Source organism: Caloenas nicobarica, chromosome 11 (assembly GCF_036013445.1).
Source record: "Caloenas nicobarica isolate bCalNic1 chromosome 11, bCalNic1.hap1, whole genome shotgun sequence".
Classification (NCBI taxonomy): Eukaryota; Metazoa; Chordata; class Aves; order Columbiformes; family Columbidae; genus Caloenas; species Caloenas nicobarica.
The window spans coordinates 1,291,224-1,305,537 of record NC_088255.1 but is presented as its reverse complement, the minus strand read 5'-3'; the positions used below and the strand labels follow the sequence as shown (position 1 = coordinate 1,305,537).

The window sequence follows — 14,314 nt, the reverse complement described above, 5'->3', positions numbered from 1 at the left end:
TCACCAATAGTTTTACGTATCCATCAAGATCTGTTAAAAATACTGTACTGAGTCTGTTTCCATTTTTCTCTAAGCCTTTCATCTTCTCTGTTGTTCCTTGGTGCAGTGGTGTTTTGCGTTTTTTTTAGCAGTCTTTACAAGTTGAGATTCATGCTGGCAGAAACTCCCAGTGTCAATTTCTGATAAAATACTGATACAGTCAGTGCCAGCCACTCTTTCAAAAAAGTAATTTAGAGGTACAAAGAAACTAAGTTTTTCTGTGGCTCTGTTTTAAAGTTTTGTTCATGCAAAGTCATATTAATAGTACTAATTATCTTAAAATATTTTATTTCCATTTTCACTCTTCAGCTGCTCCATTCTCTGCTTCTTTGTAAAATATTGGCAAATAACCTTTCTCTTTTTCTGGTTTGGCAGATAATGAATGTCTATTTTCTGCTGAAACAGGATTGTGATAAAACCATTGGAGTTCTAAAAATGAAAGGTTAATTTCAACTGGTTTGCATTCTAGTATTACACAATTACAATACTCACCATATTGCCCATCTCCCTAGCAGTATGCTGTTGCACATTGCTGGGGGGATGAACCAAATTCATCCACTAGAGTTTTTTAGACACTAAAATCATCAGTAATTCCACTGGACATGTATAGTAGGTGGCAGATGCCTCAGATTGGAGACCTTTATTAAGAAGTTCTTTCTAATTCCAGTTGGGACTGGGCCAAGTGTTCTGCTGTCCATTTTTGCAGCGTATTTCGTGTACTGTATTTCTCACCCCTCTGAGAAGGACAGCGTGTGCACGGTGGCTACGGGAAGTAGTGCTAGTGGGGTGGCCAACTGCTCCCCTGCTCACAGGGGACTCATTCGAATTCTTCTTGCAAGCCTGGAGCAGAATCCCTGACATTTTTGTGTGTTGGCGTTTTTCTAAATGGGTAGATAAAACCCGCCCGTGTAACCTTGCAGGAGCTGGCTCGTGTTCCGAGTCTGTTTTGAAGCAAAGGTGCCCTTTTTAGCGTACGGTCTTTCAAAACAGACGTGGGTGGGATGATTCTCAGTTCCGTACTCCTGTTCCACGATGTTCTGTGTGCGCTTCCTCCATAGCGGAATGATACATCTTGTCATCCTTGACCATGGCGAGAGATTTTTCATTCCCAAACTTACGTAAAGTAGTAAGAAATAGAAAGCAAGATGCTTTTGTTTGTCAGTGGAATTTCGTTTTTATGAAATAACTCAGATGAAGCTTCAGCTACTCTTAGTTCAAGGGACAGGGAAGAGCTGAATGGGAGAAAACCTTCAAATCCGCAGTTTGGCCTGTGCATGCTTGTTTGCTTTAGAGAGCTGTCTGCCCCAAGAGATAATTACTGCCTTGCTTCAAAGGTCAGCCGAGATGGCGGGGAATGGGCCTGTGAGCAAAGTGAGAGCAAGCATTGCGGTCAGTCAAGGATCATATTTATGGCTGGAAAAAGTCTGAAAGACAAACTAAAAACAAAGAAGAAACCCCTAACTTCCATCAGAGCCTTAGGCAGAACCTTCTCCATTTTTTTCTGATTAGGGCAGTACCCTTTTTGTTGATGAAAAGGTGAAGTGATCCACTGAAGTTATTACTAAAATGTCAACATGGGATTATAATCGATGTGGAAGGGTTACTAAATAGTTCACAATTTAAGGATGAGGAAGGCAAAAAGGGGGGAAGTAGTGACAATTCCTGACTTTCTGTTAAAAACAAATTTACCATACTTGTATGAAAATTACTTACAAATAAGCTTGTCATTAGGAACCTGAGGTACGAAATAGTGTTGCCTCACAGTTAGCAGAACAGAGAAATGTATTTTAGTATTTAAAGAGAAAATGTGAAGCAGTTCAGTATAATACTCATTTCTTTAATGGATACTTTAGAGGGAACGATTTGTTTGTTTTTAACGGGTGGTTACGCAGTTTCAATGTCACTAGCAAAACTCTGGATAATTAGTGATTTTTAAGTTGAAAGCCAGCTGTATCATGGAGGGAAATGGATTCGTTTCCTGTCAACTTCCTTTTTGGAAAAAGTACTGTGTGCACACTGAAAATATTTCCAGCTTGGGTAAAGTATGTTTGAAAATACCTTTCGGGTAGAGTCATGTTTAGATGGGCAAAGAAAGAGGACTTGCTTTCAGTTTTACATATTTATAGAAACGTTCTGAGGAATCTAAAGGGCTTTTTTCTCGTTCACTTTCCAAAGTAGCCAGTGTTGAAGGTCCCAGTGTTGGCGGGCGCTCCTGCAGAAACCGCTGTGCGCTTGGAGCACCGAAGGGCCTGCTATGCTCTGTGTGTGCAGCAAGGCTCACGCATTTCATTGCTGGGAGACAACAGGAAGGCTTTGCTTTTTTATCTGCATATACATGCGAAGGAAAGCAAAATAAGAAATACAGAGTGTGGTGGGAGCATGGAATTTGACTCCTTTAGAGTGTGGATGTGTCTGTCCCTAAAACAAGAGGTAGGGGAAGTGCTGCAAATGCTTATCTTCCTTCATGCATGTGTGGTGTGTTTACTAAGCCTTATGAGCCATTAGAAAAAAGTCAAATTTTGTTTTTCTATTAATGCTCTGTGTACGCAGGACGGGGCACATAGTAAATATTTATGTGAATCATATGAAAAAGGCAGACTGTGGAAGAGTGGAAGTGCATATCCTGTTGCAATGTGAGAATGCCCTACTGTAAATATAAACCAACTACAAATTACCATTAGTCATCAGTGCTCCAGGATAAACCTTGACTAGGACTCACTTTAAAATGTTTCCTATTGTGTACATAAAGTGTTTTTCTCTTTATTCCTTAGCAATAACAGCATTCATGTGAAAATTAAGTGTGTTATTTGCCAGATATTGTGTTTTCCCTACCTGAAACTGTAGCTTTCATTAGCTAGAAACACCATCCCTTGGGATGCTTTACTACAAAGCATGCCAAAAGTATCCTTTCACTAACAGGAATAAATGAGATTTCTCCTGTAGATACTTTTTCCCAACTTCAGTTTCTAGAAAGACAGTAGCTCACAAGATCCATTAAATCCCAAATCTCCTTTGAGTAACGTGAAAGTAATCCTTTTATGTCTAGCTGTAGTATAACAGTAAGAAAGTATTGCTTTTATTTGTCAAAGCAAGGAAAGACATAAATAAGCATCTCCCATTTTGAACTAGACCAACTTGGAAATGAGCAGTCTTACAAGAAATCAAAAGTTTTCATTTGTTTGACACAGAAGTTGCTGAGTGACTTGCTCAGGATGTTATTAGTAATTACTCTATGAAGTTAAATGATGCTTGAAACCTCCATTCTCCCACTTGATACATGCTCTGAAGATGACCTCTATAACAGAAATAAAGACTTGCTTAGATTACAGTGAAAACGGTGGTGTTTGTTGACATGAAAGCCACATTACCCTCTCCTAACTGCAGCTGAATTTGAACACGATGAGTTGGATGTCTATGTAAAATGATACAAAGCAAAACTATGCTATTTGTTGCTGAGAATTTTGTATATGGTGCTCACCTGTGGATTTTCCTGTCTTTTCCTTCTGCCTAGTGTTGAGGGGGAAGCTCCAAGCAGTGAAACCGGCACATCTTTGGATAGCCCATCTGGCTACCATCAAGGACCTATAACACACAGCTCAGCTATAAGTCCAGACCACTACGATCATTCTGCTTACGGGCTGTATTCTGTCTCCCCTGGACAACAAAGGTCTCGGAGGCCGAAACTTCAGCACTCGACATCCATACTGCGAAAACAAGCAGAGGAAGAAGCTATTAAAAGGTCAAGATCCCTTTCTGAGAGCTATGAACTCTCTTCAGACCTACAAGATAAGCAGGTATTTGAGCTTTGTGACCTAGTCTATGGGAACGGCAACATGCCTGTAAACTGGGAAAAATCTTTTCCAGCATCGCTTCAGTTGTGATGCTGAAAATACCCTTTTTTGTGCAACCACCTTAGTTCAAAATAGTCATACGTCAGCATTTCTGAGGGTTTTGACTCTTGTGTGTGTGTGTCATCCATGTGTCCCGTATGCCTTTCCCTCTTCCCGAAAAAAGGTGTGTTAATAGTGTTAAAAGTAAAAATAGTTCTCCTAGGAATTGTGATTTCATGCTTGGGGCAAGTACTAGAATGTAATAATGCAAAATATTTTTCTAAGAAAATGAGTAATTTTGAAAACTGGATATCTTTGTTGCTGAAAGAAAGGAAATTTTTGCTGAAATATCATATTGCAACTGATGTTCTGTCATATCTGTGAGGTGAATTCAAGGTCTTAATTGGTTTTACGCAACTAGGCAGAACTCCCATGTACTTTACAGAGAACTGAGTGGGAGCTACGTAGATGTTCAAAGCCTTTGTCCCTAAAAAGGCACTTCTGTAGACAGCCAGCCTCAGCCATTCCTTTTAAGCTTTATTCTGTATATAGTCCTATTTGAAAGATGTTTATTGCCATATGAGTTCATATTTATCATTTTTAAAGGATGCTGTAATAGATTAAGGTAAGCAAATATGCAGGATGCTCTGGATTTCACTGATAGATGGACAGTAGCCAAACCATCAGTGTTTTTTAGGGGTTTTTTTTGGTGTGTTGTTTTGTTGGTTGGTTGTTTTTTGTTAGAGATCTTTCTTGCCACAGAATATTTTGTTTGATGTGAATCACTGTGGTATATTGCATAGTCACTCTGACTTTTACGTTAACATGGCGATAGTGGAAGCAGGCGAAATTCCGCAGGCAGGAAGCGAACTACCCCTGATTTTGGACCACACATTGATAGTCGGTGGAATTTATAGGGGCGAAGTCTCATTTGCCATCTGTTTATTGTTCTGAAAATTCAGGTTGGAGAATCATATAATGTTGTTCCAGAGAGACCTGGAAGAACAGAGCCTGAGCTCTGACTTAAAGTTCAAGTAAATAAGTATCTGGGATAGCAAGTACGAGTTTAGATTAGCCTTTGTGCTCACCAAATTCTATACTGGAGGGAAGACCTATCACAGAATCACAGAATGTCAGGGATTGGAAGGGACCTCGAAAGCTCATCCAGTGCAATCCCCCCGCCGGAGCAGGAACACCCAGATGAGGTTACACAGGAAGGTGTCCAGGCGGGTTGGAATGTCTGCAGAGAAGGAGACTCCACAACCTCCCTGGGCAGCCTGGGCCAGGCTCTGGCACCCTCACCGGGAAGAAGTTTCTTCTCGTCTTTAAGTGGAACCTCCTGTGTTCCAGTTCGCACCCATTGCCCCTTGTCCTATCACTGGTTGTCACCGAGAAGAGCCTGGCTCCATCCTTGTGATGCTCACCCTTTATCTATCAAGCTTCTGATTCTTGATCTAGATCATACCAGCTCTGCTATTAAATCGGACCTCCTTGTGAGATCTAAAATGCTACTTCCCTTTCTACCTTTGGCAGTCATTTTTGCTAGGTATCTCGTAAGGGATTGATACAGAGTGCAAGGCTTACGAAAGCCGTCTCCTGCACTGCGGATATTCCATAGAGCCTAACTCCTTGCCAGTTTGATAGAGAATGAGGACTGCAGGTGTTATTTTGTTTTTGTTCAGGGAGTCCTGCACAATAAAAGGTGACAATGATACATAAAGGAAGCTTGGTACTGAAAAGTTGCTTACTGCTCTCAAAAAGCTCTCGTTGAAATCTCAGAAGGTACTTAAAAACTATTTAGGAAAATGTCCAAGGCTTTACCTACAGGCAATGTGCATTAAATATGCATTTTAAAGGTGCATTAAATATGCATTAAAATTTATTAGGATTATTAGTCACAAGTCTTAAAATCATCTAGGCAGATTCCAAAAGACTCAGTTAAAATTCCCACCAAAACCCCATAAGTTACGATAATCAATGGTGATGTTATTTTCTGTATAAACCTGAAGGACAACAGCCTGTTTGCAAGAATCAAGTCCGGGTAATTTACTTTATAGAATATTAAGTTTTGTTTTAAAATTTCATATCAGCTCTGCTAGTTTTCTTTGACATTTAATTTTAAGAGGAGAACTAAATTGACAATTCGTAATTCGTTTTGAGATTAGCCCAGCAAAATAATCTCTTATGTAGTTACAAGAAGTTTCAAGATACAGTCAAAAGAACAATTCCTTAGCAGTAATCTGGATCTAAGCCCATCTGAGAAATTTGCCTCCTCAGTTTATTAACTGTGCATAATATTTTTTGCAATATTTTTAAAAACGAAAAAGGTTCACAATTAAAAACAGCCAGAAAGGAGATCATCTTTAATGTGGGAGGAGAATGGGAGCTGCTGGACCTCGCAATAGCAGTGAAACAAAAATGTCAACAACTCCTGAATAATATACATAATGGACTACAAAATATTTTTTATTTAGTTCCTCCCATAGAAAGTGGATGACGCCCACACTACACACGAATATCTGAACTTAACAATTACTCGGAGAGATCTCCAAAGTATGAGGGGGAGACGTGTATGTAACCTAAGTAATTAAGCATGGTGTATAATGAAAAAGGGGACCTAGATTTGCAAGCAAGGAGAAATGACTTTTGAATCCTTGCGGTATAATGAAAACTGTGTGGACTTACACAAAACTGCTGTCAGAAGAATGGTGGGTTTAATTGTAGTACTAAACAAACTGGTTTGTGATAGATGCTTTGTGTTTGTGAATAATGTGGATACACAGTGCAGACTGATCAGAAATTAAATATTGGGGGCACGGGGGAGAAAACTTAGTTATTAGTCTTGTTCACTGTTTTTTAAATAAGCGATGCTTTTCATGTTTTGGAAGGAAAGGTTTGAAAATATCTAATGAGTATACCGAAAGTATTTTCGTGTCATTTTCACTAGGTTAAATTGCTAGCATTTATAATGTATTTATTTTGCATATTCATTCTGTTAATTGGAAACACTGGCAATGTCGACTTTAATTACAAGAATGAAAATAGATTTGAATTTGTGTTTAGAAAGTCTGAAATCTGTTCTTGCTTTGAGGCAGACTGTGTATGTGGGTATTCTCTCAGAGCAACCTCTCTGAGAGCGCATGGCCTGGGAGGCTCAGTTTTCCCTTGATATCAGGCCTGGGTAGGTGAAACCATGTTACCTGGTTTTTATTCATGTAGAAAGTGATGCAGTCCTGGAAAGGCGATAGCCACTTTTAGAATTTACTCCCAAAAGATAGCAGTTTGCCTTGTACTTGGATTTCACTTCTCTGCAGTTGTCCCTACAGAGACAGAATGACTGCATTATGCTGCATTGGAGCGCTACCTTGTCTGCTTTGACATGGGCACACCACTGCTAATGTGTGAAAACCAAAACGTAAACACACACAGACAAATTGCTAACACCTTAATTTTATGTGACAGTATTCACGTAGTCATATTTTTGTCTGTATTTTTGTGGTGGAACTTGCAAATGACTATTCGGTTCAGCATTCATGCAGTTTTTAGTCTGGAGCTTTCAGTTTTTACTTTCTGAAAGAGTATACGCTTGGAAAAATTTCTGAAAATTAAAGTTGTAAGAAGAAATTTTTTTGTTATACTTTAACCTTGTTCTAACCTGCATCAAGTTACAAAGTAATTGTGTTCACCCTTTCACAGGTGGAAATGCTAGAACGGAAATATGGAGGCCGTCTCATAACTAGACATGCTGCTCGTACTATACAAACAGCTTTTCGCCAGTATCAGATGAACAAAAATTTTGAGCGTCTTAGAAGTTCTATGTCTGAAAATCGTATGTCAAGACGCATTGTACTGTCCAATATGAGAATGCAGTTTTCCTTTGAAGGACCTGAGAAAGTCCACAGCTCTTACTTTGAAGGAAAACAAGTTTCTGTTACAAATGACGGGTCAAAGCTGGGATCCCTGGTACAGTCTGAATGTGGTGACCTTGGAGAATCAGCTACGATGAAGTCTCCAGCAGCATCTACTGATTTTAGTGATGCTATAACAGAACTGGAGGATGCTTTTTCCAGGCAAGTGAAATCCCTTGCGGAGTCCATCGACGACGCACTGAATTGCCGCAGCCTACATTCTGATGAAGTCCAGACTCCGGATCAAGTCAGAAGTCGTGAGATGGAAAGGGATAGTTGTGCTCAAACTAAACCAGCAATTCACAATGTGGATCACAGGAAGCTTGATGAGATGACAGCGTCGTACAGTGATGTTACGTTATATATTGATGAGGAAGAGTTATCTCCCCCCCTTCCACTTTCCCAGTCAGTAGAGAGACCATCCAGCACAGAATCCGATTTGAGGCTCCGGTCTGTAAACTCTTCTCAAGAGTACTGGTCCATGACCCACAAAGATGATAAGATTGACACTGATACAAGCTGCAGGAGTACCCCGTCACTGGAGTGCCAGGAGCAGAGGATGAGAATGGATCATCTCCCCTTGCTAACTATAGAGCCACCCAGTGACAGTTCAGTGGACTTAAGTGATCGTTCCGAGAGAGGCTCGTTAAAGAGACAAAATGCCTATGACCGAGGGATCACTAGTCAACAAGGAAGCCCGAAACACATCCCGCACAGTATTCCTGCCAAGATTATATCCCGAGAGGAACCGGAGGCGAGACATAGGGCCAGGCCTATAGACAGTCATTTAGCTATCAATGGCACAGCGAACAGGCAAAGCAAATCCGAGTCCGATTATTCTGACGGAGACAATGACAGCATCAACAGCACTTCCAACTCAAATGATACAATAAATTGCAGCTCCGAATCTTCTTCTAGAGACAGCCTAAGGGAGCAAACCTTGAGCAAACAAACATACCACAAAGAAACTCGCAACAGCTGGGATTCCCCTGCCTTCAGTAACGATGTTATCAGGAAACGCCATTATAGGATTGGACTGAATCTTTTTAACAAGTAAGTTACAGTATTTCATCCTTTTCTCTGTGTTCAGTAGAAACGTAGCCACTGCACCAGGAGTATTTTCTCTTGTATCAGGTAAGTGAGACTGGTGTCTGATATTGACTTTTCAGTGAAAAAATAAGCTGCTGTTCATGTTAGAGTACTTACAAGTTGATGTCTTCATAGTTCAACAGCTTCAGGGGAAAAGAACAAATATAATTATGTGTGTATATATATAGTAGTAAACTAGTGAAGAAGTTGGATCAGATTCCTTTCTTATTGAAAAATGTGGTGGCTTCATCCTGATCCATTTTTGGTGTTATAACAAATTCAGATCTCTTCCTGCCCTAATCATGTAGGTATTGTAAAACTTGTCATATGGGAATTAGAACAAGCAGCGTAAGATGAGTTTCCTGTTTAATGCAGGCAGGACCTGGAATTTGTTCAGTGGATTTCATCAATGCTTTGATACTAAAAAACAATGCGCTAAATATTTTTATGCTAAATGAATATTATTTATCATAAAATTATCATAAAATTTTTATTTCTGCCTATGACTTAGTTTTCCCATGTATGGAGTTGTTTAAAATTTCTGTAAAATGACTTTTAAAGTTTCTTTGTTGGACACTCCTGTGTGGCTGTAGAAAACCATGAATATTAGAGGATAACAAATAATATATGACTCTAAACTCTATTCACATTACTGGGGTTACACAGATCTCCTTAAAACTGTCACATTCTGAACATAAGAACAGCTAGGTGGTTGGCATTAGAATTCCTGGTTTTTCTTCACTGCTTAGTTGATGCCTTATATGGCAATTTCCCTGCCCTAGAATGGGTATAATTTACTTAAACTTTTTCTGGTACTAGTGCTTAGAAAGCTCCTCAGAACACTTAGATGAAAGATGCAAAGCACCAGGATTTTTTCCTATTTTTCTTTAAAATATTGTTAGCAGCTCACAGTGTTTGTATAAGCATTTGAAATTCTCTACAGAGTACTTCAGAGTTTCTCTGTGAAAATTGTGTGGCTTCTGAAGAGCTAATAGCTATTTGGGCGTGCTGCCGTAGACCTTGCTGCGCTGGCTCCTGCGGCTTGAGTGAGTTCAGCCCTTCTTTTCAGCTTGCGGTGCTGTGATTTGTTTCGTTTGATTAATAGGTCAGTGGTTCATCGTATAATGAGATGTTGTAACATTGCAGATAATTAAAGCTTTTTGATGCCATCACATGAGGCCGTGTGTTCCAATAGTAAGTATGGATTGGGCAAGTTTGGCTGTAAAAACTTTGTTTGGTTGGTTTTTTTCATCTTTGTAAAGAATTAATAGGCTTTTACAGAAGCTTTTAGCCAATTGGAAGTATGTAAGTCATAGGATGTCTGCAGGATTTGCTGCTCGTGAAGTAGACTGGGTAGAAGAATACATCGATTTGCTTTTTTTAGAAGGTTTGAAAACATTAACATCCTTGGTGTGGGGGGTGAGGAGGAAGGTGCTGGTGCTGTTTGGCTGACATTTAAAAGTCTCAGTGTTTGCTCTTTTTTTGCACAGTAATTAAGCCTTAAGCAGTCAATGATCAGTGAACTTCAGGCTTGATAATACAGTCTTTTGAGTCAATTGCAGGAGGGTGTAAGAAAAAAGGTGAATTGAAGAAGTTCTCAAGCAGCAAGCAGAGATGAGGGAGAGCACTGGAAATTGTCAGATGCTTCTAGTCATGTGCCATATCATAGGAAGCTGAAAGTGAAAAATAAACATCAGGAATAGAGAGGAATAGAGACCATTGTTTGAAACACATCTAAGTGATCTTGCTGCATGGACTTGAACAAAGAGAAACCTTTTTTCTCAACTGGCTGGTTGCAAGGTGACCTGCAGTTTCTTAGCAGTGAGTTCTAGAGACAGCACTGCACAGAACTCCCGGCAGCTCCTCTGTGCCTGATCTTTTGCTGCGTGCGATTGTTTCCTTCCCCCACCCCGTTTTATCTCCAGTATTGATAGAGACATGAAGATTCTTGTTACCTTCTGCTGAGTCACTCTGATTCTATTTATAGCTCAGATAGTCCCCAAGTATCCCATGTATCTTGGTTTTGATTATGGTGCTTCAAGTCCGCAGATGGTGACATTTTCATTAATAGCCTTATTTCCTTTCTATGCAATGTCAGGTATTGAACCATCATAGAATGTGATGGCGCTTGAATCTGTAAACCCTTTGAAAAGGGAGCTGGAAAACTTCCAAATCTTTATTTTTTAAAGAAGTTCAGAAGGAGACTCCTAAGAGTGTATCAGGTGGGATTGCAAGTTGCATTTTGTCAGGTAAGTGAAGGGATAGAGATTGTGTTCAGGCACTTGCTAGGATTTACCAGTGATGATTTCTTTCTCCATTTAGATATGTGCTGTACAGGTGCATTAGTTTCAATTAACTTCTGAGCATTATGCTCATTGTTCTCGGCACATGAGGTATGTCATAGCATCTTGTGCATCCAAATGTTTTTGAAAAGAAAGCCATGCCCTAGGTGTCAGTTCGCTTGCCGAATGCTGCTATTGCCATGCGGCACAGCGTGAAGGAGGATTGCCCGGCCTGGTTAGACACGGGCCGGGAGGGGCGTCTGCAGGTCAGGTGGACTTTCTGCAAATCAGTCCCGTCTTTGCAGCTTCGCTCTCATGACATGGCAAAAATGCAACTGTGCAGCATCTCGTATGAGCAGGCTCTGCGTGCACATTCAGTCCTGGCTTCCTAGCGTGTGGCCAGATGTACACCCGTGATGTGATGGGATACGTTTTTTCACTCTGCTCTCCTGTGTTCAAGTCAATGCAGCAGAATCACTTAGACGTTTTTTCACCGCGTGTTCTTTCATGACACATTTATGACCACAAAATGAGGGAGTAGCACAAGTCTTGGCAGCGAGCTCCTGAGAGGATGTGTGCTCCACCCGTGCGGAAGGGCTGCGTGCAGAACTCAAACAAGTGGCTTTGAAGTTACCTATGACAAGAAGTCAAGTTTTTTCCAAGTGTTAGCATCTACCAGAAGAAATTTTAAAGATGTCTTTTACAAGAAGTCCAGTTAATTTCATTGCATCTTTGAAATCTTTCTTGGAAATTAAAATCCCAAACCTTAATTAACAAATAATTACGTTATTCCTTTCTCATTCATGGAGCTTGGCTGAAATGCAGGGAGTTTAGAACCTTAAAGAGGTGCATGAATTGTATTAGAGAAAATATTTTTGCTTTGTTCACTGGGAGTGTTGGAAGGATGAAGTTTTAAGCAGCATGGAAGGTCACTATTCTCACAGTTGAAATTTCAACAGGTGCTTATAATTATTCTGGCTTTCCTATTACAATAAGAATTTTCAGAAGCCAAAGTGCAGTTTTCCTACCAGAGACTGTTTATTAGAGTAGCCAGTTATGGATGAAGTAAAAGTTGAGCGCAACTGGTGGGCTAGTTCACTTCGTCACCATCGTAAAGCAAAACATTAGTAGCACAAATGTCCTTAGAGAATGGAGAACACAGGAGAGTACAGAAAAAAAAAAACCTGTAGGTAATTGAAAACCATTTTTCTAGTAGTTATATCACTTGATCATAGCATCTTTTTCAAACTATAACTATAACTCGATCTGGAACCTTAGTGTTGATTAAAGAAGTACATTTTTTTAAAGAAGGTTTGTGGCATCTGCTATACTGAAACGTAAAGTGTCGCCCAAACGGAATGATTTCTGCCAAAGAAATTGCAACAAAGTAAGAGCTTCTGTACGTTCTCCTGGTTTTGAATGGCAGCAGTGACTTCACCCTGTCAATGGGCTGTCAGATGGTGTGTTACCATTCATCGCCTTCCAAAAGGAAGGGTTGCAGGTGCAGGCCCGGAGCACAGGGGCTCCCAGGGCAGCTTGCTGAGCCCAACTGTGTTGAATTAGGCATTTTCTTCAGTGCAGTTTGAAAGGGTTGTAGTCTGGGAGAAATTACACTGGAAACCATTCCTTCCTCCTAGGCAGAAGGAAAACACTACCTAGAAAGGTTTATTTTGCAGGCTCCAAACCCTGCCAATGCAAATCCAGCCTTTGAGACTGGTTTGCTTATAAACAAGGCTTCAAGAGGGCTTTTGACTGCTGCTTAAAAAAAAAAAAAAGTAAAAAGGGCTGTGACTTGATTCTCATGTTTGTTTTGACCGCAGACTGGAAATACCAGGTTTGCCAGTTATTGCGGCCCGATCTGGTAGGATTTTCAGGTTCCATTCTGCTATCCGTGCGCTGATGGGTCTGACAGATTAAATAGGACCAAATGGTTTTTAACCTTAGTAGTCTGAGGAGACACGTCCTGCCCTTGAGTCAGCTTTGCGGTCGGCAGTAGCAGACTGTAATTCTGTGCAGAGCTGTGTGTAGGAAGAAGGACATTGCCGTATTCCCTTCTCGTGTGCCACCATGGCCGTGGCACTAAGTCTGGCTCCTCGCCAAATATTTGTGGCCACCAGGTATGTCCCTTGATAACACTGTCCTCAGTTCCTGTCTCCCAGCCTGCGGTGACACACCGAGCTGGGCCATGTGGAATGCAAGACAGTGTGGCGATTATTCAGCTTTTTCTTGGGCAGCGGACACGAACACTTTCTGTATTAATAAAGCATTTCCGACAAAACTTGGACAGCTTTAGGGTGGTTTGAAAAGTTGATGTGACTGTGCCTAATAGTATAAAATACGGGAGATAAAAGTTTGCATTTCTCAGACTCATTTGTTAATCTAGCAGAGACTAGAATCATATTTAGTATCTCCTTTGGTATCAGGTAGCGGAAGGCACAGTTAAAGGTCCTCTCATCTGGCAGCGTTCCTGCGGCACTGGGATTTCTTGCCATGGGAACCAGTCTTGCTTGTGCTGGTGCCAGTTGTTGCCATTGCTGGTGAAGAGGGCCCGTGCAGTCCAGCTCATGGGCCGTTGCCACCGCGCTGCTCTGCTTTTTCTGCTGTGGCATCACTTTGGTAAAGGCTTTTTTGGTGTGGTGTTTTGTTGAAGGTTTTATGGCCTAATCTTGTGCATACATCTTGGAGGTAAATGAACGTAAGGCCATTTCACATTGCTAGAACAGAGGCTAGGCTATAAATATTTTTACAATAAGTTTTCCCAGATGACTTTCATCCCTCACCCCCCTTATTTGTCCTCATTTGCTTTCCGGAAGGGGTAGTGACAGATGGAAAACCGTTCCCTGTGTGTCCTCAGTCCATTACAGCACACTGTTTTGAAGAGTTTTCTGTAGCTTCTTTTATGAGGGGCTGTTGTTAAGGTTCCCACTATTCCTGAGTTCTCTCAAAGGATTTACGAACAGAGCTAAGAAGGTGTGAGTATCTGTTTGCATTATGCAGTGATGTATCATCTTTCGACCTGTAAGCCCTGAATGCCCTATCGGCTTCATTTATTGCATGATGGAGATGATTTTATTCAAAATTTAAACATCACTATTGATGTGAATTGTTTACTAATTCCAGGAGCAGACTCTTTAAAACATGTCTAGATTCCTTGGAATGTTAATTT

The 14,314-nt window shown here is 40.6% G+C and overlaps 1 protein-coding gene across 4 annotated transcripts in view; it reads left to right on the top strand.

Moving 5' to 3' along the window:
• Positions 1 to 14,314, top strand: part of IQSEC1 (IQ motif and Sec7 domain ArfGEF 1) — a 332,002-nt gene that overhangs the window by 277,099 nt on the left and 40,589 nt on the right. For all 4 annotated transcript variants that reach the window (XM_065642481.1, XM_065642479.1, XM_065642480.1 and 1 more), the window contains 2 exons: positions 3,551 to 3,833; positions 7,566 to 8,830. In XM_065642481.1, coding sequence (XP_065498553.1) covers positions 7,572 to 8,830 — 1,259 coding nt within the window. In that variant the 5' untranslated portion in view covers positions 3,551 to 3,833; positions 7,566 to 7,571. The remainder of the gene's footprint in view (positions 1 to 3,550; positions 3,834 to 7,565; positions 8,831 to 14,314) is intronic.